Source organism: Triturus cristatus, chromosome 4_1, assembly GCF_964204655.1.
Source record: "Triturus cristatus chromosome 4_1, aTriCri1.1, whole genome shotgun sequence".
NCBI lineage: Eukaryota > Metazoa > Chordata > Amphibia > Caudata > Salamandridae > Triturus > Triturus cristatus.
The window spans coordinates 1041197093-1041222670 of NC_140585.1; the positions used below are offsets into that span (position 1 = coordinate 1041197093).

Consider the following 25578-nt stretch of genomic DNA (forward strand, 5'->3'; position numbering starts at 1 on the left):
AATGAGGTCAGAATGCTGCTTTCAGATTCCCAGTATATACAAAACAGTGAGGGATCAGTTAACATGGGAGACAATGCCAAAGAAGAGCAGCAGAAAGCTGTAGACACTCTGGAGAGACTATAAAGACATGAGGTTAGGAAAGAAAATTGTGAAAAGGCTGCTGCCAACTCTAGCCATACCATGAGACATCCAAGATCATGCCAGAAGCAAGATTGCAGGGCTTCCAACCTCCTGGGCAAGGTTCCGATGACGGCTTATGGAATAGTTGTTTTCTCAGTCGTATATGTCTTGTTCCCCTGCTGGCTGTGTTGACTTCATATTACCATGGCAGCCATCTGCAATGAATCCATAGTCTAGGCTGCTGACAAGCAAGGCCCAGCAGAATGTCACACAGCTTCTGTAGCTGCATCTCTTCTTGCTGCAAAAGAGAGAGGCTCTTTCTTTCGTTAAGTTCATTAGTAGACCAAGGTGTTTCCAGATTTGGTGGATCTTCATTTCTAAAGGAGTAGATTTGTTTTTGTTGGTTTGGAGGATGTGGTTCATGATGGAAATCGGTCTTCTGAGTTGGATGTCTGAAGATAGAAGTGTTCTAGCATGATAACCTTCTATGGAGAGGGATCTCCTCTCAAAATTCTTTTATGGATAATGAAAGTACTTGGATGAGCTTTGGTTTGGGGGAGGGCGAATCGGCAGGTTATTGGTATAATGGTGTGACTTGTCTGGGAGTATTGCTCAGACTAGTCAGAGTTAAGATCCAGGGTGTCCCCTTCAGAGTGAATGGCGTCTGCGGTGTGCTGAGTGTAGTTGAATGTTTTGAGGTCAGTTAGTGCTTTTTTTAGGGTTTGGGTATAGCAACTTAAGTTAGTTTGAAGGTAACAGGAACACATTATTTGAATGTAAGCATGTCCAAGTATTTTATCTTATCCGGTATTTGTAAAGCACAAACTAATCACCCCTAGGGGTCTCAAGGCTCTGGGGGCAGTCGGGGAGATTAAGTGAGCTGTTGCCCAGAGTCACAGGGTGCTGAGGCGAGCTGTCGATGATCGAACGGTGACCCTCGTGCTCAGGAGTCAGCCGCACTGACCGCTGCACCACACCTCTCCCTTATGTATGGTGGCTTGGAAGTTGTTGATCTTGTTTCCATAGGATTTCTAGTATTTTACAGGTATTTAAACGAGGTGGAATGTGTGTCTTGAGTTGCAGTCTGGTACCGGGCAATGTGGTTTGTGAATTATAGGGAGCCTGCCCAGATTTTGTCAGACAGGTGCGATGTGCTCTGCATGAAATTAATGTTTTGAGGGTATTTTGGATGCTCACATGACTGTATCACATGGTTCCTCATCCAATCAAGTGGTCTATTTGCTGTTTCTGAGATTCTTTTCAGAAAGGGGCTACAAATTAGTGGGTTGGCCTTTAAATTAGAGTGTCTGAGAAAGAAAACAAAAGTAAACCCTGAATCAGAGAATCGGTTTCTCTGTCTAGGTTTTGGTCACTTGGAATTTAAAGGTCCTCCTAAGCATTCAGTAAGGACCATACACAAGAGTGACTGTCTGGCAGTTGAACTGAAGTGTTTGGGCCTGATCATCTTAAAGGCGCTTTCTGCAAGAGACACACATACTTGTAAAGTTTCAGGATGTTTCTGTGAATCTATGTCTTGTCGAAATGCTAGAGGACAGCCAGCCAATGCTAGCTACAAGTCTAATCTTTCTTTTCTCAGTTCTTCAGATCTCAAGCAGTCCTCTCAGCGCATGGCACTGCAACGAATTTGGAATTTAGCATGACTCCACCATGAAGGATTATCTCAACCGAACAATCTGTTCTTGTTGTTAGGCAATGGACACCAAATCCCATTACATTTGCAGGGTTTTGGAGCAGTGCTATGCATGTTTTCCTATATGGAACAGTTCTTCAATACACAGACACACAAGTAAATTGAATCGCCACTCTGGCGATCACGGTAACCTCTTCACTTTTAAATAATGCATGTGTCGCCTATGTGCTGCTGCTGCACAGCTTTGTAATTCCCTTAGGTTATGTTTGTACTACCCATAAATACTGTTAGCAGCACTTCACACTGTCCAAAATGATTGCACGGGTCTCATTGCCTTATAGTTTCATAGCCTACTATTGGACATGCTTGTTTGTAATGTGATAAGTATTAGGCTCTGTATTAATTACGCTAATTTCTAAACTCTTTTTTTGCAGTTTCTTTATCTGGCTGACAATAAAGAACCCGTTCCTGAAAGCCATCTTCTGCTAATATTGGAAGACAGATGTGGGTATTTCCTATGGGACAGTTAATTTTATTGATTGACCCAAAATGCATGATAAGAAATATATTCCTGAATTTGCTATCTTTTCTTTCAAAGAAGATCAATTATTTTATTATGCATGGCTTCCTTTGGGAGCCTCTATCGTTTACACCAGATTCTAAATCTAGTAACTTATTGCTATGACGTAGCAACAGGTGATAACAAAACTTGTTACCCACTGTCGCTACTTCATAGAGGCTACCCAGGCCTGACTGACAGGACTCTCTGAGAGCCTCTCAGGGCAGTGCTGCTAGTCTGCTTCGGCTGAAAGCATAGCTGCAGGAGGGGAAGGAGGGCGGGGAAACTGAGGGGAGAGGGTGGTTAAGAATGACAGGTACGTTTTTTTCGGGATCAGGAAGGAGATACCATGTTATACAAAGTTCCCCCAGTACTCCTCTGCCCCTGTTTAGCAGTTGAAAGCAGGGGCAGATGATTTTGAGATTCATTTATACGTAATATAAAATTATAGATGGATAAAAAGTAAATTACTGGTCCGTTTTTTCACCTCGGGGTTTTGAGTGATTTGATTATAGACAACTTGAGCTTTGCTCTTGTTATCCATTTGATGGTACTGAAAACCCCTCTGTGAATAACCTTCCCATAACTCATATTTGCGCATCTATAATGCTGTGTGAAATTGTGTCTCCTATGGATTATATAAAACTTTGGAGCTGGCAATAATGGCAAATTGCTGTGGAATTGCGATATTTGATACAAAATTCCCTGAAACCTTTAAGACCTGGTTTTGTGAATCTCTTTGGAATAGAAAGAAGTCTTTCAACTTTAGAGGTTGTAAGCTAATGCATGACTTGTGCCAAGCATAAGCCCAAGGACTTACTTTCAGAGATGGCATTTTATCCAGCTAGTTGCTGGGTCAAAAGAGCGTTGGTCATATATTAGATGTGATCTTGGTGAAAGATGATAGAAATTTTATGGAACGTTCGCCCAACCCTCTCCATGTTGCTTACACGATCAGGCTATATTTTTGCATTCACAATACTGTTACTTCCCATCGCCTCACTTCAAAGTATACTATACTTTTAACCAACAGAATAATGTTGTTAGCAACTACTTTATTTCTGTCTTCGCCTTATAATCTCTGACATTCAACAGTACTGTGCAACGCTTTGACAGCAGCTGTGGAAATCCCTCTTAACCCTTTGAAATTGCCCAAGAGAGAAACAGTGGTTTACACCAATAGCACTCAAATCGAAAATGCACCCAAATATTCTCTGGTATGATCATTTTTTTAAAACTTCTTTTTAGTCTTTCAACCCAATATCAAGTAATAAAGTGTATATGTAGTATTTCTCATACACAGTCCCCATAAGCATGTTAATCACAGCATTATCATTTTGAGGGCACTGCATCTTCTGCTTTGCATGCACATTAAGACTGCATTACAAACGACATTAATGTTGGTTCTTAGATTGATTACAGGCAATTATAACCTTTGGGTACGCACCTAATAATGGTTTCATGTATGTATCAAGAGGGCAGAATCCGCGATTTCAGTAGGTAGTGGCGAAGCAGCTTCCAAATATATCTAGGTCGAGATGTATGCAGGAGCAGTGTGCCATTGACCTTGGGAGTTACTAAAGAAAGTAGTTAAATCCCGCTGCCAATGAGCATATCTGAGAGGAAAGCTTTCCCTCCAGTTGATAGCCACTCTGCGTTTTCCCACCAGAAGGGCCAGTGCCACAAATCGTCAGTATGGATTGTGGGTATCCTTAGCGTAGCCTGAAAGGGTGATTAGTGGGGTCAACTCCAACTCGGCACATGTTGAATGGTAATTTGAGGCTAACTGTACAAATCAAGACCAAATCCTCTTTCTTAAATGTTTTCAGTAACATTAATCAGTTGATGCCTCCAAATACACTTTTCAAAGCCTGGGATGGGGTTTGGAACTCTGACAAAGAAATACCAACTCCTTGCTAAACTTACTGAAACTCTACTGCTTTTTTTTTAATGTCACATGTTTGCCGTTCACATATACACACTAGTTTCCTGTGCCCAACACAAATGCCTTGAGCCGTTTCAGCTTTGTCAAACAGCCCAAATCTGATTGTTTTCTAATCTCGCTTGAACAGTTGGAATTTTTCTTTCAGAAAATAGTTGAGGGACTTGTCTAGCACAGACAATAACAATGTTGGCACAGACATCCCTACTTTGAGACGCTATTAGGAAGCTGTATTGATCTAGATTGGTTATTGAGGTGAGTGGTCTTGAGAAGAGGCTGCGATTTATGGAAAGTTATGACTCACTCGATCCAGTCCAGGACAGTTTCATACCCTCCTAGAGCACGAAGTCTGGTTTGATGACTACAGTGTCAGCACTGATCCTGCTTTATCAGGGTGCTGCCTTTACACTGGTGACCATTAAATCCTGTCAACTAGACTGCGTGAGGTTGGCCCTTGACAGAAGCAAATCCTAGTTCAATAGACTCTTGTGTGCCACTTTGCATTGCTTCTGCTTCCTTGCAATGCATATTAAAATGTCGAATATTTCAGAGCAAATCCTTGGCTTTCCTCCTTTAAAAATGCATACCATGCATAATTTGTCAAAATAACCTGAAAACCTTAAAATGCTGTTCTACACATATAGTTCATGGGAACTAGCACAGACACTTTCATGCAATGTACTATGTAATTAATACAATGAAGAGAACAATGCTCCAGTATAATCAAAGCATATGCACAGACATCGGAAAACTGAAGTGTGCTGTATGGACCTATTTCTCTTCAATGTGTTTTTCTCTTCCCGAAGCACTGGTGTGACTTATATCAGTTGTGTAGCTCATAGCATTATGTTGTAACATGATGTTGAGAGCTTTAGTTCATTATTTTTCTTTAGCCTGGTTGTCTCAATATGTTGACATTTGTGATAGACAAGAGCTACCTGACCTGAAAATGACCCCTTCCAATCTCAGATTAGAGGAATTGAAACGGTAATGACTTTTTCAATAAGAAATGGGATGCATTTGGGTTATTCTGTAGATCCTTAAACTGGTAAAGCTTGAGATTTAAATGTTGAGTTTTGAGCATTATTTAGACATAGAGAGCTGGTTAAGAAGAGTCGGTTGTTAGGCACCGGATAATAAGAGCGCCTGTGGTTCTGAACACTGCCTTGCCATAATGAGGGTATGAGAATGAGATCTGTTAAATAAGCCACAGCACTGTTCCTCCCTTCTGATGACCACACTGTAGGCCTTGCAGTTGATTAGTCCATTAACTGAGGGCGAAGCCAAGGCTCTGAAGTTGGAGCCATGCAGACTTTGAAGAAGCCACATATGATAGCACCTGGCAATTGTGGAAGCCCTGCTAGAATGTGAATCTTCTACTAGAGGGCATACATTTTAAAGTTGTTTAAACAAGAGATGGGTATAGTGACAACTGAGGTTGGATCTCTGAAATGAATGCCCTTACTGGTTTTACTGGTCATTATATTTTGAGCTTTGTTTTAAATTGTGGTGGTATTACTGTGTGTTTTCTAATTTTTTGTGAAATAAAATTGTTATTCACTTAAAATATACTTCTATATTATATTCTTGTATCTTTTGTAGCCTTGGGATTCTATTATTAAGATCTTAATTATTGTCAAAGATTTTTGGCGCCCTCTTTAATATATAATAAAGTATACAAAAAAGTGATGGATAGAATGCTTGAATTAATGTTATGCACTGGTAATTACTCGAGCTCTCATCCCAGTCCATCGTTATTCTGCACACCATGCCACCTCGATGATTTATTTACCCTTTTTTTCTTTTCCTGATTAACAGTTGTTTAATTGTCCTGAGTCCTACAAGTTGAAAAATATTTCCATTATGAACAATATTTTGGACAGCTATATGTGGCTGGACTATGATCTTGTCCCTAAGAACATTTCCCTTCCTCAAATTGTGATTTAGATCTAATGCATGAGTTATTTATAAACACCTGTCTTATACTGGTTCTCTTAGACACATCTGAAGTAGAACTTTCATTAAAAAAGATTGAAATTCTTCCAGGTCTATCCTTTTTGGCACAAGATTTGTTTAAAAAAACCATAAAACTTCACAGGCTGCTAATAATACTCAACCGCTATATTTAGTTTATGATAGATTGCATGTAAGCCCTAGTTCAATTTTCAAAGGTTTTATTTAACAATGCTGGTTGTGTGATTGTACCAACAGTGACTTAATGCACATGTTGTTTTTGTGTCTTGCCACATTTGGCATACAGTAAGGAAGCAAATTTAGTGTAATTTTTGGAGTTACTATTCCTTTTGGTTTAACAAACATCTTTTTGGGCAGTTTGGCTGACCTCTCGTCTGAGTTTCTCTAATATCGGTTCATTAGACCTATTTGTTGGTTACAGCCTTCAATCAAAAAACGGTTAACTGAAGATGCTCATCAAATATTTCTTTTAAGGCTTGGTGGTTTGCGTTTTGTTTGAAATCCTAGATGGCTAGAACGTTTCCTAATTCTTCAACTATACCCTTGCAGAGGGATCTGTTATGGGTATTGTTTATTGTAATAATATCAGTAAAAGCAGTGCTGGTAAGGGCAGATTATTATTGGAAAACGTCTAACCCCCTTAGAGACTCTGCCGCTCTGATGTATATTATGTTTATTACTATTGAAAGTACTTGTATGCAATTACTGAACTATCTGGTCTGCAATAATTTACATTACTTTTAATTTGTTGCTTAATATGTTCTACAGTAATACATACTTGACGGTATTATTCTTTTGCCTTTTATGACCTCTCCATCCCCTTGCCACTCCGATTCCTTGCTGCAAAGTTAAAAAGTCTTTAGTTTGTAGTTTACTTTGAACTGGATGTCTTCAGAATCGTTTTATTAGTGTTTGGTTTCTTTGCACAGATTGAGCTTCTATATATTCTTGCACTAAACCTCCAGGTCAGTGGTTCATTTCCATTTTTATGTTGTGCATTCTTTCTGAAGGTGTGTATAACTTGTTTATTATTTAATAAAGCGTTTAAACTTAAAAATAAATCCCAGCATACTTTAAATGGCACTTTGCTGAATGATCGTTCAAATCTTCTCTGCATCTATTTGTTGATTCGATAAAGTGAATTAATCATTTTTTCATTTTACTTAAGATATCGAGCTGTGCCATATGAGCGTTGCCATCAAAGAAGGATCGAAGGTGGTAAGTATCTGGCCTGTAATCTGTTTTGTATTTTAAATGCCTTTGCTATTTTACAAGAACATTCTTGCCAGGGAATATGTCGTAAATAAAGTATTACGCAGTCATAATTTCTATAATATCAATATGATCATGCATAAAGCAAGAGGCTGAGTCTGTGGTAACAGGTTCAAAAGGGCTTTATTCCAATAACTCGAGTTATAGGGAGAATAGTTCCATCACCACAAGGGATCTGGAAGGGTCTCAAAGTATTCTCAGAATATATTCTCAAACTTTATTCACAGAGTACAGTATATATACATTGTAATAATATACGTAAGAAGGAGTGCTTCAGACGGAGCAAGAGAGAATGAGATAAGAGCATGTGGGCGTGTAAGTAGGCGTGAAGGTGGGCGTCCATGTGGGCGTCCACATGATGATCATTGGTGAATGTCATAGGTGGGTGGATACCTGGAGGGGGTTGCGTGATCAGCTGGAACTTTACTGGAACTTTGCCTTACTTGTGCTCAACTCGAGCATGACGTGTAATTGACGTGGGGAGGGTTGCCATGCAACCGGGGAGTCTGTAGTCTAGAAGTGAGGCCTTCAGTGTCAAGATGACCAGCACATCTTGTATTATCTGATATCTAAAGTCTGGAGCAGGGACTGATTCGTGACATAGGTTGCCCATCACCAAGAGCCAATGTGGCATTTATTTCTTCGTTTACTGCTGAAGGCTTACATGGGGGCTATGGGCTTTTCACTGACGTGAGCTTTGTAATCGCACAAAAAGAGACAGAGAGGCTAGGCTTTCTCCTTTGCAGATGGGTCATGTTTATCCCTCCTTCTCCAGGCAGGAATGTGGTTTCGGTAGGAGTAAGCAGATAACCGTGCTCAATACTGTCTCGGCACCTCGGTCGGTGCCCCTTTGGCTGAGGCCCAAGTGTGCAAGGCCAAGGATACGCAGCTGCAGCTTTCAGAGCGTTCTGAGGCCTGAAACCTCTTTTCGGCTCTGGCTGAGCCATAAACATGGGCTTCATGAAAATGCAGGAAAACATGATGCAAAACGTGTAGGCCTCAGAGCAGATTTGTCGTTTCTCTCATGGGAGACTGGATGATGGCAGGCCACGTTTATAGCATAAGCATCATGATAGACAGGCCATGGAGGGGAAATACATAGGTTACATGTATGTGGACATGAGTGGTGGGGAACACACGGGGACACATAGGCCTTATAATATTTTATTTTCCTCATTCCCTTCTTGTCCCCTAGTGGACCCTCATGTCATATCTATTCTCATGAGACAGTCAATCTGTTCTTGCAGCATTATTTTACCATTTTCAATGCTCTGTAAATGGGGATGTGGAACACATGCAGTAGCACACAGGCCGCAATGGCCGGGCCACACTGCAGACATAGGCAACAACTGAATATCATCAGTAGTATTAGTCCACAGACTTTTTTTTTTTTTTGAAAAGATTTTATTGTGCATAAAAAGGGTTACAAACACGGGCCTACAACCACCAGGGCCGGCCGCTAGTAGTCGAAGTGGTCCAGCATAACAGAAAACACTGACTGGCCCACAGGGGCTCCGCACTATCACAGTAGATCAGACTGCACATAAGGGAAATCAGAATACACACTTTTAGTATAAATAACAACAAAAAAAGAAAAATACAAAAATACAACAAACAAGGCGAAACGACTTATGGAGGGCGGCGAACACCAGCCGGGGGAGTCAACACCCAACCACCCGAGGGCGGTCAAAAGAAGAAGACCTGAGAGGGAGGGGGGGGCCACGAGAGAACCAAATCTGTACTCCAAAGTACGAGATACACAAGGAACCCTCAAGGATCAGGGGGACGAGACAACCCCGGACGTATCCACCAAAGGGGGAGCACAGATAGACCCACGATACGCGTTCCACTGCCCCCAAATTCTACCCCAAGCCCCCGGTTTACCACGAGCCACATACACCGTTTTCTCCCTGAACATGCACCAGTCCATGTTCTCCTTCCAGACGGACACGGTGGGAGGCCGCTGGGAACCCCAAAGCTGTGCAATATCTCTTTGCAATCATGTTCCCCAAGGCCGCCCACCGAGCCTGAGCCGCATTGCAGTCATTGGGCTCCCATACATTCAGCACACAACGACGCACCTCCGGCAGCAGAGCGACCCCGGTGACTCGTCTCATAATATCATGCACCCGGCGCCAGTATTCCGCCACCTCGCGGCATTCCCATAGGATATGGAGAAAGGTAGCACTGAGCCCGCAGCCACGCTTACAGAGTCCGTCGTCTGAAAACCCCATCGAGACCAGGCGGGGGCCCGTCACATATACACGATGGAGAATCTTAAGCTGGACCAGGCGGAGACGGGCCGGGATGGCCACCTCCTTAGGGGATGACAGTGCAGTCTGCCAGTCCTCATCGTCCAGCTCCACCCCATCTCCCGTCCATGCCTCCCGAAGACGCACCAAGAGGTCAGCCCGATTGTTTATCAGTTTTTTGTAAATCAGGGAGATAGTACTGTCGGGGACGTGACCATCGAGTATGCGGTCCTCGAGAGGCGAAGAAGAAGGGACCGTGGTCCCCTCCCCAAAGACCGAAAGCAGGGCGTGCCGAACCTGTGCATAACGGAAGAACTCTCTGTCACTAAGCTCATACTCGCGCTGAAGCGCCGCGAAGGATTTAACCGCACCTTTAACCCACAGGTCCCCCACTCTGCTGATGCCGATCGTATCCCAGTGCTCGAAGTCTTTCGTTGTCCAGAGGCTTCCCAAGCGGTCTGAGTCGAATAGAGGAGTGGCGCACGTTAAACGCTCACTCCAGCCCATCGCAACGTTAGCCGCCTTCCACACACTGACCGCAATCCTGGTAGGGCCCGTAAGGGCCCTACCAGCAGACCGCGAGTAAAGCGCTCTGTTATAGTTACCGCCGGGGAGCAGGAACTTATCCATCTCATATGCCGGGTTCGAACCAGGAGCGTACGTAGCATGATTAATGGCAGACAGCTGGGAGGCCCAATAGTACCGTCTAATATCAGGAAGCGCGATGCCCCCGTCATACCAGGAAAGAGTCAGCTTGGCCAACGCGATACGCGATCGCCCGTCCCAAACCAGTCTCCTCTGCAAACTCTCCACCTCCCTAAAGTAGGCCGCAGGAATGACATCGAAGGAGTTCTGGAGTGCATAAAGGAATCTGGGAAGGGACATCATTTTAAACAGCGCCGCGCGACCAAGCGGAGACAAGGGCAGCTTACACCACCGAGCCGTATCTGCCCTCAAACGCCGGAGTGGGGACAGGAGATTCTGCTCATAGCGGACCGCCGGGTCCAACGAAACGTACACCACCAGGTATTTAAAGCCGGACTGAGATATTTGGAGCGGAAGCCGAGGCGGCAAGAGAGGAAGACCACCAGAGATAGGATACACACAAGATTTGGACCAGTTGATTATCAGACCCGAGTTTTTCCCGAAGGAAGTAAGGACATCAAAGAGAACATTGAGCGACTTCCGCGGTGAGGTGAGATACAAGAGAATATCATCCGCGTACAATGAAACCCGATCCTCGAAGCCCGGGGCCCACCGGAGCCCTCTAATCGAGGGCTCCCAACGGAGCCAGGCAGCGAGCGGTTCCAGGGCGAGAGCAAAGAGCAGCGGGGACAACGGGCACCCCTGCCTAGTTCCCCTCCCGAGAGCGAAAGGCCGAGAAACCCGCCCATTGACAACCACCTGAGCCATTGGTCCAGCATAAAGGAGCTTCACCCAGCTAAGGAACCCCTCCCCAAAACCAAACTTCGCCAAGACGGCCCAAAGAAATGGCCATTCAATGGTATCAAAGGCCATCGTGGCGTCTAGGGAAACCAATATGGCCGGTTCAGCGAAGTACTCAGCCCTAGCGAGGACGCCGTGCAGACGCCGTAAGTTGAGAGCGGTATTACGATGTGGGATGAAGCCACATTGATCCGGATGTATCAAGTCACATATAACGCTCAGCAAGCGATTGGTGAGGACCTTAGCAAGGATTTTGGGTTCGGCATTTAGCAGGGAAATAGGCCTATAGGAGGCACAGCGGTCACGTGGCTTACCCTCCTTGGGAATCACCACTATAGTAGCCAGACGCTGGTCGTCAGGAAGGGAACCCCTCTCGAGCGATTCCTGAAACATGTGACGGAGGAAAGGCGCAATTTTATCCGGGCGCAACTTATATAGTTCAATCGGCAGACCATTGGGGCCCATAGCCTTGCCCGAGCGGAGGGAGCGAATCGCAGTAGCTATCTCTTCGACAGACAAAGGGGCATCCATCAGCTCGCGGTCCTCGACGGATAAGCCGGGCAGGGCAATATCCCGAAGCAGAAGACGAGAGTCGTCCTCATCTCTATCAGACACCGGGGAGTAAACTGCACGGAGGTGGTCAGCAAAACACTCAACAATCTCACCAGGCTCAGTCACACACACTCCATCCGACACCCGAAGCTCCGGGACCACACCATTCACTCTCTCCTTCTTGTCCAACCAGGCAATCAGCTTACCCGCCTTGTCTCCGGCGTCATACAACCTACCCTGCTGCTCCCTATACATAGTCTTGGCAGCATCAGTGACGAGAGACTTATATTCAAACTGCTTCAGGCTGAGGGCATGCAGCCCCTCCGGGGTGACACCCGCCTCCAAGGCTGCCTCCAGCCCCGATATTTCAGTCTCCAACGTCACAACCGCCTCTCTCTTAACCCTCTTGGCCTCCACTATCTGGGACAGGGCATGCCCGCGGAGCACTGCTTTGAAAGCTTCCCACAGGGACACCGAGGACAACACCGACCCCTCATTCTCAGAAAAATATTGATCAATCGACTTAATCAGGCTATCACGGATCTTGGGGTCTCGCAGGTACCAAGGGTTAATAGGAGCGATCCGCCCAGCGGATCGCGACCCGGTGTCAAAAAGCAACCACAGTGGGGAATGATCAGAAATACCCCTGGCCAGGTGTTTGACCTCTTGAATCCGAGTAGCCTGGGCCGCAGGCATAAGGAAATAATCCAGTCTGGAGAGACTCCCATGGGCCCCAGAGTGAAAGGTGTACTGACACTGTGTCGGATGCATTAACCTCCAACAGTCCACCAGGCCGAAGGTCTCCAGGAGCCCGCCCAGCCACGCCTGGGCAGCAGGGAGGGCCCTGGGCGGATGACGGTCCAGGTCACCCGAGACAACCGAATTAAAGTCCCCACCCATAAGCAAAAGACTGTCAGGAAGCCCAAGCAACATACGACCCAAGTCTGAGAAGGTGGAGTTCTGGAGGCCCGGGGGAACATAGACCGAGATCAGGGAAAGGGACTGCCCCTCCCACCTCCCAGTCAGAGCCACATAGCGCCCTCTATCGTCTGGGACCACCCTGGTGATCTCCAACGGAAGTGAAGCTCGCAAGAGAATGCCCACCCCTCTCGAACCAGTGGTGAAACCAGAGTGGGCCACAAGTCGATATCCCCCCCTGTTCATAGCCCGACAAACATTGCCAACCAGATGCGTCTCCTGTAAGAACACCACATCAGGAGTCAGACGACGCAGATATTGCAGCACAACACCCCGTTTGATACGGTCCCCCAATCCATTGACGTTCCAAGACATCAATCTCAACCCGTCCCCCCCCCATCCCCTCCAGTAGATCAAGGGCCCCCTAGCAAAGAGCTCAACACCCAAGGATGAACCATAGCCAATACTTCGCCTTGAAAACAAAAAACACAAATCCAAACAACCCCACCCACCCACCAACCCCCCCCTCCCAACTCCAACACCCCCCACCCTGCACCCCTGCGGTCCAAAAAACCACCCCAACTTGCAGTGTGCCTGTCGCCCGTCAAACCCCATTCTACGAAAAGACCCCGGAGCAGGGAAGGGACCCGTCCCCGCCCGCTCCCCACACACAACATAGTGAAACAAAATGCACAAAAGAAGTAGAACCCAGCCGAACAGTACAACATGGCAGAGTCCGGGACCATAAGTCACTCCAAAGGAGACCCGCCACCCTCGGTACCGGCAGAGGGCCCAGTCCGGTCACCCCGGTCCGGCAGCGAATCCAGCCAGTCACTCACAGTCGCAGGAGAGTCAAAAAAGGTAGTCCGATCTTCATGTTCCACTCGGAGCCTTGCAGGATAAAGCATAGAGTACTTGAGACCGAGGTCCCGGAGATGCCGCTTCACCCCCTGGAAGCCCATCCGCTGTTTCTGGACAAGTTGGGTGAAGTCCGGGAAAAAGTTAACGGACGAGTTCTCATGTCGGACCGGGCCATGGACCCGTGAGGCCTGCAGAATCGCGTCTCGATCTCTGTAATGGAAAAGTCTCGCAACGATAGGCCTCGGGGGGGGCACCCGGTCGCGGCCGGCCACCTGGGACTCGATGGGCCCGCTCCACAGCGAAAAACTTACTCAGGCCAGCGGGAGCAAGATGTTCGAGGATGAGCTCCTCGACCAGGAGATCAACCGGGCGGTTATCGGAGGTCTCCGGAACGCCTATGACGCGGATGTTATTGCGGCGGGCCCGTCCCTCGAAGTCTTCCAGCCGCCGGGCCATCAGATCATTGGCCGACTTGAGATCGCCGAGAGTGGCCTGCAGGTCCGACACGTCCGTACCAAGGGAAGACGTCCGCACATCCAGCGATTGAACCCTCTCGGTGGTCTTAGAGAGATCCGCCCGGAGTAGCGTAATGTCAATGGCCACCGTGTCGATTTTACGGGCCAAGGCCTCGTACTGTGTAGCGATGGTCTCTCTGATGCCCTTAATGGCGCCCATGATGTCCTGCAGGGACAGATCCGGAGAAACGGACGGGCCACCACTGGTGTCCTTCGGGGGGACATTGGCCGTCCCGGGGGATCCTTTACCCTGAGTGTAGCGGTCCATGTTGTTCGTCTGGACCGGTCCCCCACGTAGGGATGCTTTGGTCTTACGCCTCTCGGGGTCTCCCTTGCCTCCCATGAGAACCTCTATCGCCGAAGGGGACCACCGAGGAAGCGTCGAGGTGGCACAGGCCAGGCAGACGCGTGTCGCACCACAGGCCGCAATATGGCGGAGCGAAGGGACCACCGTCAATGAGCACACTGGCAGCAGACGAAGCCACCGGCATCAAGCGAAGGCACAATGAAAGCCCAGTCGCACTAAGCAAGTCCACAGTCCAGCCCCTCAAAGACCAAAAGTGAAACCGAAAGTGATGTGACGGCCACTGGCACAGCCCCGCTGCCGTTGTTGTTCAACTACGCCCCGGCTCCACAGATCACCCTCGCATCGGGCACAGCCGTCGGGTGGGCCTCAAAAGTTCAAACCACCATGACTCCGGATTGCCAGGTCCGATTTGATTTCCGAAAGGAGTTTAGTGTTCAGCCAGCATTCGTCTCCCAGATTCCATCAACCAAGTCAGGATAGAGTCAGGATAAATTCCGAGGAGCAGCGAGGGTCCGGGGAGCCCTGTGCTCACGCGACCATCTTGGATGCGCGCTAGGCTCCTCCATTTAGTCCACAGACTTAACACTTTCCATCCCCATGCTGATATTATTCCCCAGAGCCAACTGGACCAAGTCCACGTGCCTGGGTCTTGATGTATGCTTTGGGCAATCTTGTGGAGCCTTGTTATTGCTTTGTATACAGACGGTGCGTTATTAGGAATAAAAGAAATGATATGTAGCACGTCCCACCCCAGTCCAAGGGCAGCTGTACATAGGCTGTCTGGCCACAAATAAAGTAGGTGTGTCGTGATGCTCTGAAATAGGACTTTCCTTTGTCTTTAAACACTATTATAGTATTACACTCGCTGTGCCCCAAATGTACTGAGCCTTCTTTTCTGACACACAAGTTCCCTTTTACTGGCAGGACTGTAATTGAGGATGGACCTAAATTGTGTATGGGCTTAACATTCAACACTATAAAGTCAAGGGTCGCATTTCCTTGCAGATACTCTTCATTTTCTAGATCTGTACCTTTCCTTTGGGGAAGACCTTCTTCATCTGGGAAACATGCTTCATTCATGACTTTAGTCAAGTTACCCCATACCCAGTCGCCTCTACACTCCTTGTCTTGACATTCTTTGGCATCACCGTTGATGGATGTCATTAAGGCAAACCATGCTCTGCAAGAACCATTATGGGAGAATGGAAATTGGAAAAGAGGCATCACTCCCTTCATCTTTTGATACGGGGGAAGTCTGCCACAGACCCAGCAGTCTGTAGCATTGCTAGTCTGATGTGAATGGTGCAGCATCTGAATAAAGGTATTGTTGCGTAAGGCAAGTCGATATGATAGCTCATGGGATGGCAGATCACTAAATATGTGCTTTATGGTATCATTAGTGGAGGAGTGTAAGAGTGAGGCAATAGGAGGAAAAATAGCATGTAGTATTAAGCTGATACATATTATCGTGATGCACAGAAGAGATAGAAAACTCAAAGTCACTATACATCTACTACGTAATATTTTACAGTATTTGTTTTTCATCTTGCTCTTTTTCTCATTCTGATTTGTTCAAGATCTTATGCAAGCCAGAATACATGTTCAACCGCTTCACCACCTAGTGGACTTAATTGATCAAACGGGTTCTGACTTTTTAGATCTAAGTTTACTCCTGCTGAGGAGTCTCCTCTAGTAAATGGTGCTCAAAGTCTGAAAAGTTCTTTTCCTTTGTAAAAGAGTGGTGAAGGTGCAACCATCCTTTCCGCCCTTTGACTTTAACGGCCGTCCTCGTGGTCCAGAGCACTGACTTCGGCGCCTTCCATCCAGGAGCGATGGAGTGTTCCCTGACCTGGGTGTTGTCAGGGAAGGCGGTAGCAACCTGCGAACGACAAGAGAGTAGTGCAGACATCAAGGAAGCCAGGTAATCTGTCAGCATGTTACTATCAACATCAGTAATCTTTTTAGGCATTAGAGTTCCCCACATATTCGGTGGTCTACCAAAGACCACTTCATAGGGAGATAAGCCTGTTCTAGAATGGGCTACCATTCGCATGTAAAAGAGGGCAACCGGCAGGGCTACCATCCAATCTACACCTTTGTCTGCGCAAATCTTTGCTAGTTTTATTTTTAAGGTCTGATTGTGTCAGACCTTAAAAAAAGAAAGAGTAGCAGGATTTAGTATGTTGCATCGTCTGATCTCTATGTGTGGTTGAAATAACGTCAGCTCATAACCTGTCAGTCTCGCTACAGTCAGGTGTTGTGTTTGTGTTCGGTTCAAGAGAACCTCTACTGCGTGTGGTACTTGTACTGTCAGGGGGTGGCCCAGCACTATTGAGTCACTTTGTCTTATGGCTAAGACTGTTGCTGCAACAGGTTTTAGGCACGCAGGCAAAGCCTGTGCTACTGGGTCCGATGTACTAGAAAAATAAGCACTGGGCTTGTGTTTTCCTGCATGATCTTGTGTTAGGACAGATAGTGCTGTTCCATCTCGCTCTGTCACAAAAAGCATAAAAGATTTGTTGTAATCAGGGATCGCTAAAACTGGTGCTTGACATAAAGCTCTTTTTAATTCTTCAAATGCCACAGTATGTTCTTGTGTCCAAGGGAGGACATTAGTAGAAGCTGCCTCCTGTGTCGTCAACTGTATTAGGGGCTTGGCTATGTAAGCATACTGGGGAATCCACTGCCGGCAATATGAAGTGAGACCAATGAATGCACGTACCTCCTTTTGTGTCTTGGGCTGTGAAAGGCCAGAAATCAATTGAATACGTTCTGGTGTCAGTCACCTAAGTTTAGTAGAACAAAAGAAACTGCTCACAACTAATTCCCCTGAAAGATCACAATAAAACATGAGAAAAGGGGAAAGCAACATACCTATTTCCTCGGCTTAATTTCTAAGGGGGCTAATTTAATTTCCAAGGGGCTTAATTTCTAAGGGGCTAGCGGGAAGCGAACCTCCTCAGGGGCCAGCAGGAAGCCAATATTCTCCTCAAGAAGCCAATATTCTCCACCTTCCCCCCTTTTTGACAGGAGGAAATCTGAAACAGATTTCACTGCTGTCAAACACTATCAAACCCTGTGTCTTGTCAACACTATTAATCCCTGTGTGTAGCAACTGGGCGTAAGCAAAATTATAGGAGATACACAGCGTATTTGAAATGGCGAGAAATCCTTCTAACAAATGTACAAACCTCATTGTGTTAGCTCATAAGCTGGCCAAATGACATCTCATATGCAAATGTCCCTATTACATGAACCTACACCAACCTGAAGTCAATATTAATGCTAGGAGGCCCTACTAGGAATGCTAACCTTCCTAAATATTTGGAAAACCAAGTTTAAGAACACTTATTAATGTTGATAATTTCATAATTAATAATTTATCTGCTAAAGAAATCAGTCATTTTGCAATAATTTCCACCTATACAATAAGCTGCATCCCTCGCCTTTCATATTCAAACGTCTCCCTTCAGAAGCTCAAACCTAATAGCCTAATTTAAAAACATGTCAACTTTTGGCGCCACCATTTACAAGAATGAGCTTACTAAAGCAAACTTTAAAAAGGAAATCCTGGGGTGGCAGTCCTTATTTAAAACAGGCATTTCAAGTGTTAAGATGCCAGTGTACAGATCATAATTGTTCCTTAATGTCCAATCTGGAAACATATGACCGAGGCTGCCTGTCTATAAGAGAAGGGCAGTCATGTGATACATATTTTAGTCTTTTTCTTTTGTTTTATTCATCTCCAATACCAATTAGACATACACTGATAACGTGTTGTCTGCTATTTTGACAGCATGATAATGGTAATATCATGTCTGTGAAATTTAGTAATTGTGAACAAGTTCCAGCCAAGCGCTGCTTAAAGATTTACGTCGTCACGACCATCTCTGTAACGCCCAGGAGAACTTGTATTAATGCTAAACATACTGGTCAATACGACACAAAAACAAAACATATATAAAATACATATGCCAAGCCATCAGTATACCAAGCACAGAAAGCATAGACAATTACACTAACATATATAAATGAGCATTGATGCGCAATTACTGTACCTACAGCTCAGAGGCGAACATTCTGGCCTGCTTAATTTGTCAGGCTTATTATCAATAACTGATTTTCCTGCCCTATTCACCCCCATCTGACAGAAGCTCATCCTAATGATGAGCAGCTGTCAGCTGGACTGACTGCATTATTTCTGACACATAGGACTAGCAACAATAATCAAAAATGAAAAACACACGAACAATTTATTTATTTATTTATTTATTTTTTTGAAAAGGTATTATGACAAAAAAAAAAAACATTTATTTCAACACAATGTACCCTGCTTTCCTATTTGAAGGCGCATATCTCATGTGTCTTCTCATACTTGTAACCTTTGGATCATTTTGCCAATCCAACTGGTGGCAACTTTTGGGCCACAATTTAAAATTGTCTGAATTTGAAAATCGTTTTTATATAGGCATATAGCCCTTAACATTTCAAGCAAGGGCATCATTTTACTTTTTGTCTAGAAGCAATGTAACATTTGCTAAAAAATAAAACAACAGTTCTTCCATAGACATTTCCTCGGGGCACTGGTCTTGCACAGAATCGAACAAAGGAAGGTTTCTCGACTCTCATTTCTCAGCTGCCCTGTCTTATCAGAGAAGCTAAAAATAGCCCCTCAGCGCGGCTTGAGCCTGGGCTGCCAGCCATCTGGTTTTTTTTATCTACTCCTGGCCCTCAAGGCTCTCCGGCTGCAGGCATTACACAGATGCTATGTCAGAGAAGCTTTCTAAGCAGTGTCTCTGTTCTGCTCCTTTTACGGCCCCCACTTTGGCTTCAAGGTCAGAATCTGTCTCCGATTTCTGCATAGCTTTGCATTATTCAGCCCCCACCCTCTCCTCACTCTGAAGCGGGGGCTAAGCCGCGACGAGTAGGAGGGCCGCTGCGGTGCGCACGGACCTCACTCTGAAGCTGTCAAAGACAAAAAGTCTTCTCAATTCCATATAAACTGCAATAATTCGCCCTATTGAAAGATCGTTTTTATATATAATTTGTCTGGACCCAGCACATTGGCTCACTGAACCACCAAGAACACAAACCTGTATTCTGGTACAATTTTGCAAATTCGAAATACCCACAATTTTTCTCAAGCTAAACTTTTAACCGATCACTAATTATTTTTCGTTAACACTTTGTACATTAGGGGTGTCATCAAATCACAGGTGTTGCTCCTTCTCTAGCTACACCCCTCTCAATTTCCTTTTGACAACGTAGTCAAATGTTGGACCATGTAAACACCAGCTATGCGCTGTTCGTTTGGTGGGAGGCTCAAGAACTTTTGGGCTACTATATCATTATTATATGTATCGGGGTACTTGCGGTGGCACTCTAACTGGTCTTTCTACTGGGGCCACTCTTGCTAGTTCCTCTGAAAGGACGCGATAAATACCAGCAACGTCAGTATTTTTTTCTCTTTCAGTCTGCTCTCTTTTTACCCGTTCCCCTTCCTCCTGTAACTTCTTTTCTTTGGCTTTTTCAGACTCCTGTCTACTTCTCTCTGCTTTGTGAAACACTTACTCTGTTCTTCTATGTGACTCCTTGCGCCAAAACTCAATGGCATCCTTCTGAGCAGGTCTACATTTTCTCTTCCATAGCTCTTCCTCTATCTTCCTAATGCATTCCGCATCCCACGTTCCTGTGATAGGCCATCTATACTTTGTCTCTAAATCCTTCGTGTAATCCACCCATAGTTCTAAAAACAACACGGCATCTAAACCATGTTTACAGTACATGAAATGTCCAGGTGTGTCTCTAGGCGGAATGTTGACTGGTTCCTCTAGTACACCTTTTCTGGTACATATCTTACGCAGTTTTGAAAACAACGGCATGTTGGAATGTAACCGAAAACAAAGATCACAATGACCCAAAAATAAAAATCACAATGAAACAAACTTACATAAAAACCTGACACATTCAAACCTAACTGTATGAATGTTATTGTCTTAGTCAGGTTCAGTTATATCGGTGCACCTGAAAACTTGGACTCTAAATCTTGAAACATTAATCCTTGAACGCATGCTCTTGAACATACCGGTCTCACAAGTGAGACATGTCTTTACCGTGTTCATTAAATGAACCCGTCATTATTGCAACCCCCATGAGAAACTCACCGGGAAGCAGAACTTGTACTTGAACTTGAAGGCCTCGGACACTTGACGCTGCGCAGGGAATGGCGTATCTTAGGTGGATCTCTAGAAACCTCGGACACAGCTCTCTCGCAGGTGGGCTCTGGGTTAGGACGATCCGCAATCCTCACCGCCTCGTATGGATGCCTGGTCGCAGTCCTCCTCCTTCGGTGGCCTGAGGGAGTTGGCGGGAAAACCCGCGACGTGCGCACTTGAAGTCCGTCACGGCTGTGGAAGGGGGCAAAACTGGACCTTCATCTCCGGCGTGTGGGGAAAGAGATTCGTCCCTGTTCGGGCGCCATTTATGTCGTAAATAAAGTATTACGCAGTCATAATTTCTATAATATCAATATGATCATGCATAATGCAAGAGGCTGAGTCTGTGGTATCCGGTTCAAAAGGGCTTTATTCCAATAACTCGAGTTATAGGGAGAATAGTTCCATCACCACAAGGGATCTGGAAGGGTCTCAAAGTATTCTCAGAATATATTCTCAAACTTTATTCACAGAGTACAGTATATATACATTGTAATAATCTACGTGAGAAGGAGTGCTTCAGGCGGAGCAAGAGAGAATGAGATAAGAGCATGTGGGCGTGTAAGTAGGCGTGAAGGTGGGCGTCCATGTGGGCGTCCACGTGATGATCATTGGTGAATGTCATAGGTGGGTGGATACCTGGAGGGGGTTGCGTGATCAGCTGGAACTTTACTGGAACTTTGCCTTACTTGTGCTCAACTCGAGCATGATGTGTAATTGACGTGGGGAGGGTTGCTATGCAACCGGGGAGTCTGTAGTCTAGAAGTGAGGCCTTCAGTGTCAAGATGACCAGCACATCTTGTATTATCTGATATCTAAAGTCTGGAGCAGGGACTGATTCGTGACATAGGTTGCCCATCACCAAGAGCCAATGTGGCATTTATTTCTTCGTTTACTGCTGAAGGCTTACATGGGGGCTATGGGCTTTTCACTGACGTGAGCTTTGTAATCGCACAAAAAGAGACAGAGAGGCTAGGCTTTCTCCTTTGCAGATGGGTCATGTTTATCCCTCCTTCTCCAGGCAGGAATGTGGTTTCGGTAGGAGTAAGCAGATAACCGTGCTCAATACTGTCTCGGCACCTCGGTCGGGCCCCTTTGGCTGAGGCCCAAGTGTGCAAGGCCAAGGATACGCAGCTGCAGCTTTCAGAGCGTTCTGAGGCCTGAAACCTCTTTTCGGCTCTGGCTGAGCCATAAACATGGGCTTCATGAAAATGCAGGAAAACATGATGCAAAACGTGTAGGCCTCAGAGCAGATTTGTCGTTTCTCTCATGGGAGACTGGATGATGGCAGGCCACGTTTATAGCATAAGCATCATGATAGACAGGCCATGGAGGGGAAATACATAGGTTACATGTATGTGCACATGAGTGGTGGGGAACACACGGGGACACATAGGCCTTATAATATTTTATTTTCCTCAAATAGCAGTATCCTATCCAGGAGTTGAGCGCTTCTCCTAAACAGTTGCCCTACATTTCTCATCAAAAAGCAAATGTTTGTATTTACCACATTGAGGCGCTGCAATCTTCTCTAGGGGTACATTAAAGCCTGCCAATGCAAGTAGCATGACAACATTATCAAAGATCCGATAAAGACAGTATAATGGTGTTTAGTTAAAAAAAAAAATTTGAATTAGCCCATTGCACAGCTTTTTGATGGACTGCATTTTGCATCACTATGCATAGAGAATGGAAAGAGATCTTTTAGGACACTTATAAGATTGTTTAAGCCCTGGTTTAAGTGCTAAATGGGTGCAAATGTAGTTTGTATTGGTTTTAGCGTTTGCCCGAAATGGGAATTTAATGCAAACTGTGATGGTGTTGAATTGTAGCCCACAACAACACTGGCAACATGGGATTAAAAGCAGATTGTGTATAATACACCATTTTATTTAAACACTGCACTCCTAATATCTTAATAGATTTCAGACAAATGGTATTTGTGACACGGTGTTTTTGTGCAAGACACTTTATCCTACTTTAGACCATCCAAATGTACTTCCTGGTCAGTGTGTCATACTTTGTGACATCCTGGCACTTATTTAATCTTGCAGTTATCTTCTGTCCTAAGAAAGAATTTGCTGTTGGTTTCTTGCGCGATGGAAATGTTAATGTCACTTGCACTTCTATTTTAACCTTATTCTGTACAAATTGCTTTCTAGAGTATGCAATTATGGTTTAGAGGAGTATTCTTAAATAGCTGTGCCTTACTGCTGAAAAAATTAAATGTAACCCAGGTGTAAGTCACACCTTCATTTTGAAAAAAGCTATCTAATGTTTCGACGTTGGTTAGCAGTTTAGCAGTTTAGCAGTTTTAGATTACCCATTCATTGATTACTCATTATTCACATCTGGTTCTTTACTTTACATATTGTCCTCTTCTTCTGTTGCATCAATACCACATACAAACGTTTGCGCTTCCTTTCTGTGGCTGAATGAAAGGTATTTTCCACATCTTTCGTATTCCCCGTTGCTACTGGTGGTAGTGTCTCTCCCACCACCTGCTTCGTACAGCCTCTCTACGGCTTTCTGTGTCAAGCTCTTGAGCCACCTCGCAGGCTCTGACTTGAGTGTTTTTTTTCTTCTTAACACAGAGTTTTATAAGTTTTTAATTTTGATACAATATGTGGTACAGCATTATGAATTTCAGAGTATTCTGTAAAAACGAAATCTGTATACTATGTATGTCCTAATAACTTGTTCAAACAACATCATTACAAGGAATAGATGTACACATACAATCCGTGGAAATGGAGAATATGAGCGAAGCTGATTGAAATCAACAATGAGTAAGTTGTATACATGTACAAACAAGTTCGTGCTTATAATCTTGACTGCATAATCAACTTTCGTGTAATGAAATCTTAAATCTGTGACATAAAAAAGGAAACCATAATAAAGAACTATGCTACGATGAACAAGGTGTCTGTTCTGATCATCAGCGGGGGCAGAGCAGGGGGTCACCACGGGGTAGGGTCCGGCAGGGGTAGGAGGGGGGAAGGAAGGAAGGATGGAAAGTTAAAGGGGGGGAGGCAGGTAGGAAAGAGACATGCACAAGAACATAATAATCATCAGTGACATCCACGTATTGTCCCCCCAAAAACTCCAACATTTGAGCCCAATCCTAAGATATCGGCTTCCTTCTTAACCCTCTGCTCTCTTCGCGGTACAATGCCTCCCTCTCAGCAGTAGCCCATTTTATAACTTCTTCCTGCCATTTCCCTTAGCTGATTTCCATCTTTGTGTGATAAGCCTCTTGGCTAGCAGGTGAATGAGATTTAGAAAACGGCACAACACTTTTGCCTTCTTAGGAAGTGGTGAGAGCCCGAGGAGCCATGCCTCAAGGGTGTTACAGTTGGAACGCTCAGAAAGGGATTTGAGGCCTTGTAGAACCTCGGACCAGAAGTCCACAAGGACGTGGCAGGTCCAAAACATGTGAATAAAGTCTGCCTCCGAGTTGTGACAATGAGGACACTCTGATGTGGAATTGGGCTACATTGCAGGACAAACAGTTGAATCGTTTTTAATCGAGCATTGCGGGAGACGCGCCTGGGCTATTCAAGGACCTGTGACCAGTCCCTATTCGTGAAGTCCCTGGACACCTCTGCCTCCCATTTTTGACGAAGAGTTAGTCAGGAAACATCCAGATGGGGCCGTAGGCCCCGATATAGCCATTGAACCAGATGACTACCGTGCCCCATTATGTGTATTGATTGCAATAATCCGAAGGCCGGAGGTTCCCGCTGATCCAATAACCAGTATCTACGCACATAATGTGTTAATGTTAATGTTAATTTAATTTATATAGCGCGGCTGCTACCCGGAGGTGTCCTGGCGCTTTGTCAATACAGAATCCGTGAGGGAACAACAATGGAGCGCTAGAGAGTAAAAAGACAGGTTTTGAGGGCCTTCCGGAACATAAGATGATTATCAATCGATCTTAAGCGAAGGGGTAAATCATTCCAAAGTTTGGGGGCTGCAAAGGTGAAGCGCTTGCCGCCCCAAGTAGCCTTACGAATGAAGGGGACCGTAGCCAATTTGGCTTCAGAAGAGCGTAAAGATCTAGCAGGGGAATACCAAGTGATGTTTTGTTGAAGGTGTTGTGGGCCCAGTTTATATAGAGCTCTGTGGACTATGCACAGAGATTTAAATTGAATTCTGCGCCTGACCGGGAGCCAATGAAGCTCTTTGATTTTATCCTTAATGGGCGCAAATTTGGGAGTCTGGGTCAGGAGTCTTGCTGCTGTATTCTGGACCCGCTGTAACTTCCCTAACAGGCCTTCTTGTAAGTTTAGATAAATGCTGTTACAATAATCCAATTTAGGCATAACAAGAGATGTAATGACCGTCTGTTGGCAGGATTTGGGGAGGTAGGGGAGCAACTTCCTGCAAGTCCTAAGCAGATGGGAAGTGGAAGAAACAATGGTATTGATTTGGTCCTTAAAAGACAATTTATCATCAAGATAAATGCCTAAATTTTTTACTTTGGATGTAGGTTCTGGTAGTAAGCCCATGTTATCTGGCCACCAAGATGGATTCCAAAAAACCGGGTTGTTGCCAAAGACAACAACCTCAGTCTTATCAGTGTTCAACTTAAGACTGTTATCAGCCATCCAGGAGCCTACCGCCGCGATGCACTCCTTGAAGCGAAGAGGGGCAGAAGCAACATTCTGGGGTGAGAGAGAAACCACGATCTGTGTATCGTCTGCATATGACGTAAGGGAGAAACCAAATGACTTGATCAGTGGGGCAAGTGAGGTGACATAAACATTAAACAGCGTGGGGCTGATGGAGGAGCCCTGTGGCACCCCACAAGGAAGCCTAAATGGCTTAGACGTAAATTTTCCCAGGGCAACTGAGCTTACTCTCCCCGCTAAAAAGGATGAGAGCAGCTCCAATGCTGAGCCTCCCACACCGATCTCATGCAGTCTAGCAAGAAGAGTGGCATGATTCACGGTGTCGAAGGCTGCAGAGAGGTCAAGCATAATAAGTGC

The 25578-nt window shown here is 45.3% G+C and overlaps 1 protein-coding gene across 2 annotated transcripts in view; it reads left to right on the forward strand.

The window, feature by feature from the left end:
- Positions 1-25578, forward strand: part of GSAP (gamma-secretase activating protein) — a 762740-nt gene that overhangs the window by 240366 nt on the left and 496796 nt on the right. For both annotated transcript variants that reach the window (XM_085654015.1, XM_085654016.1), the window contains exons 7-8: positions 2206-2275; positions 7415-7464. In XM_085654015.1, the coding sequence (XP_085510141.1) occupies positions 2206-2275; positions 7415-7464 (120 nt within the window). The remainder of the gene's footprint in view (positions 1-2205; positions 2276-7414; positions 7465-25578) is intronic.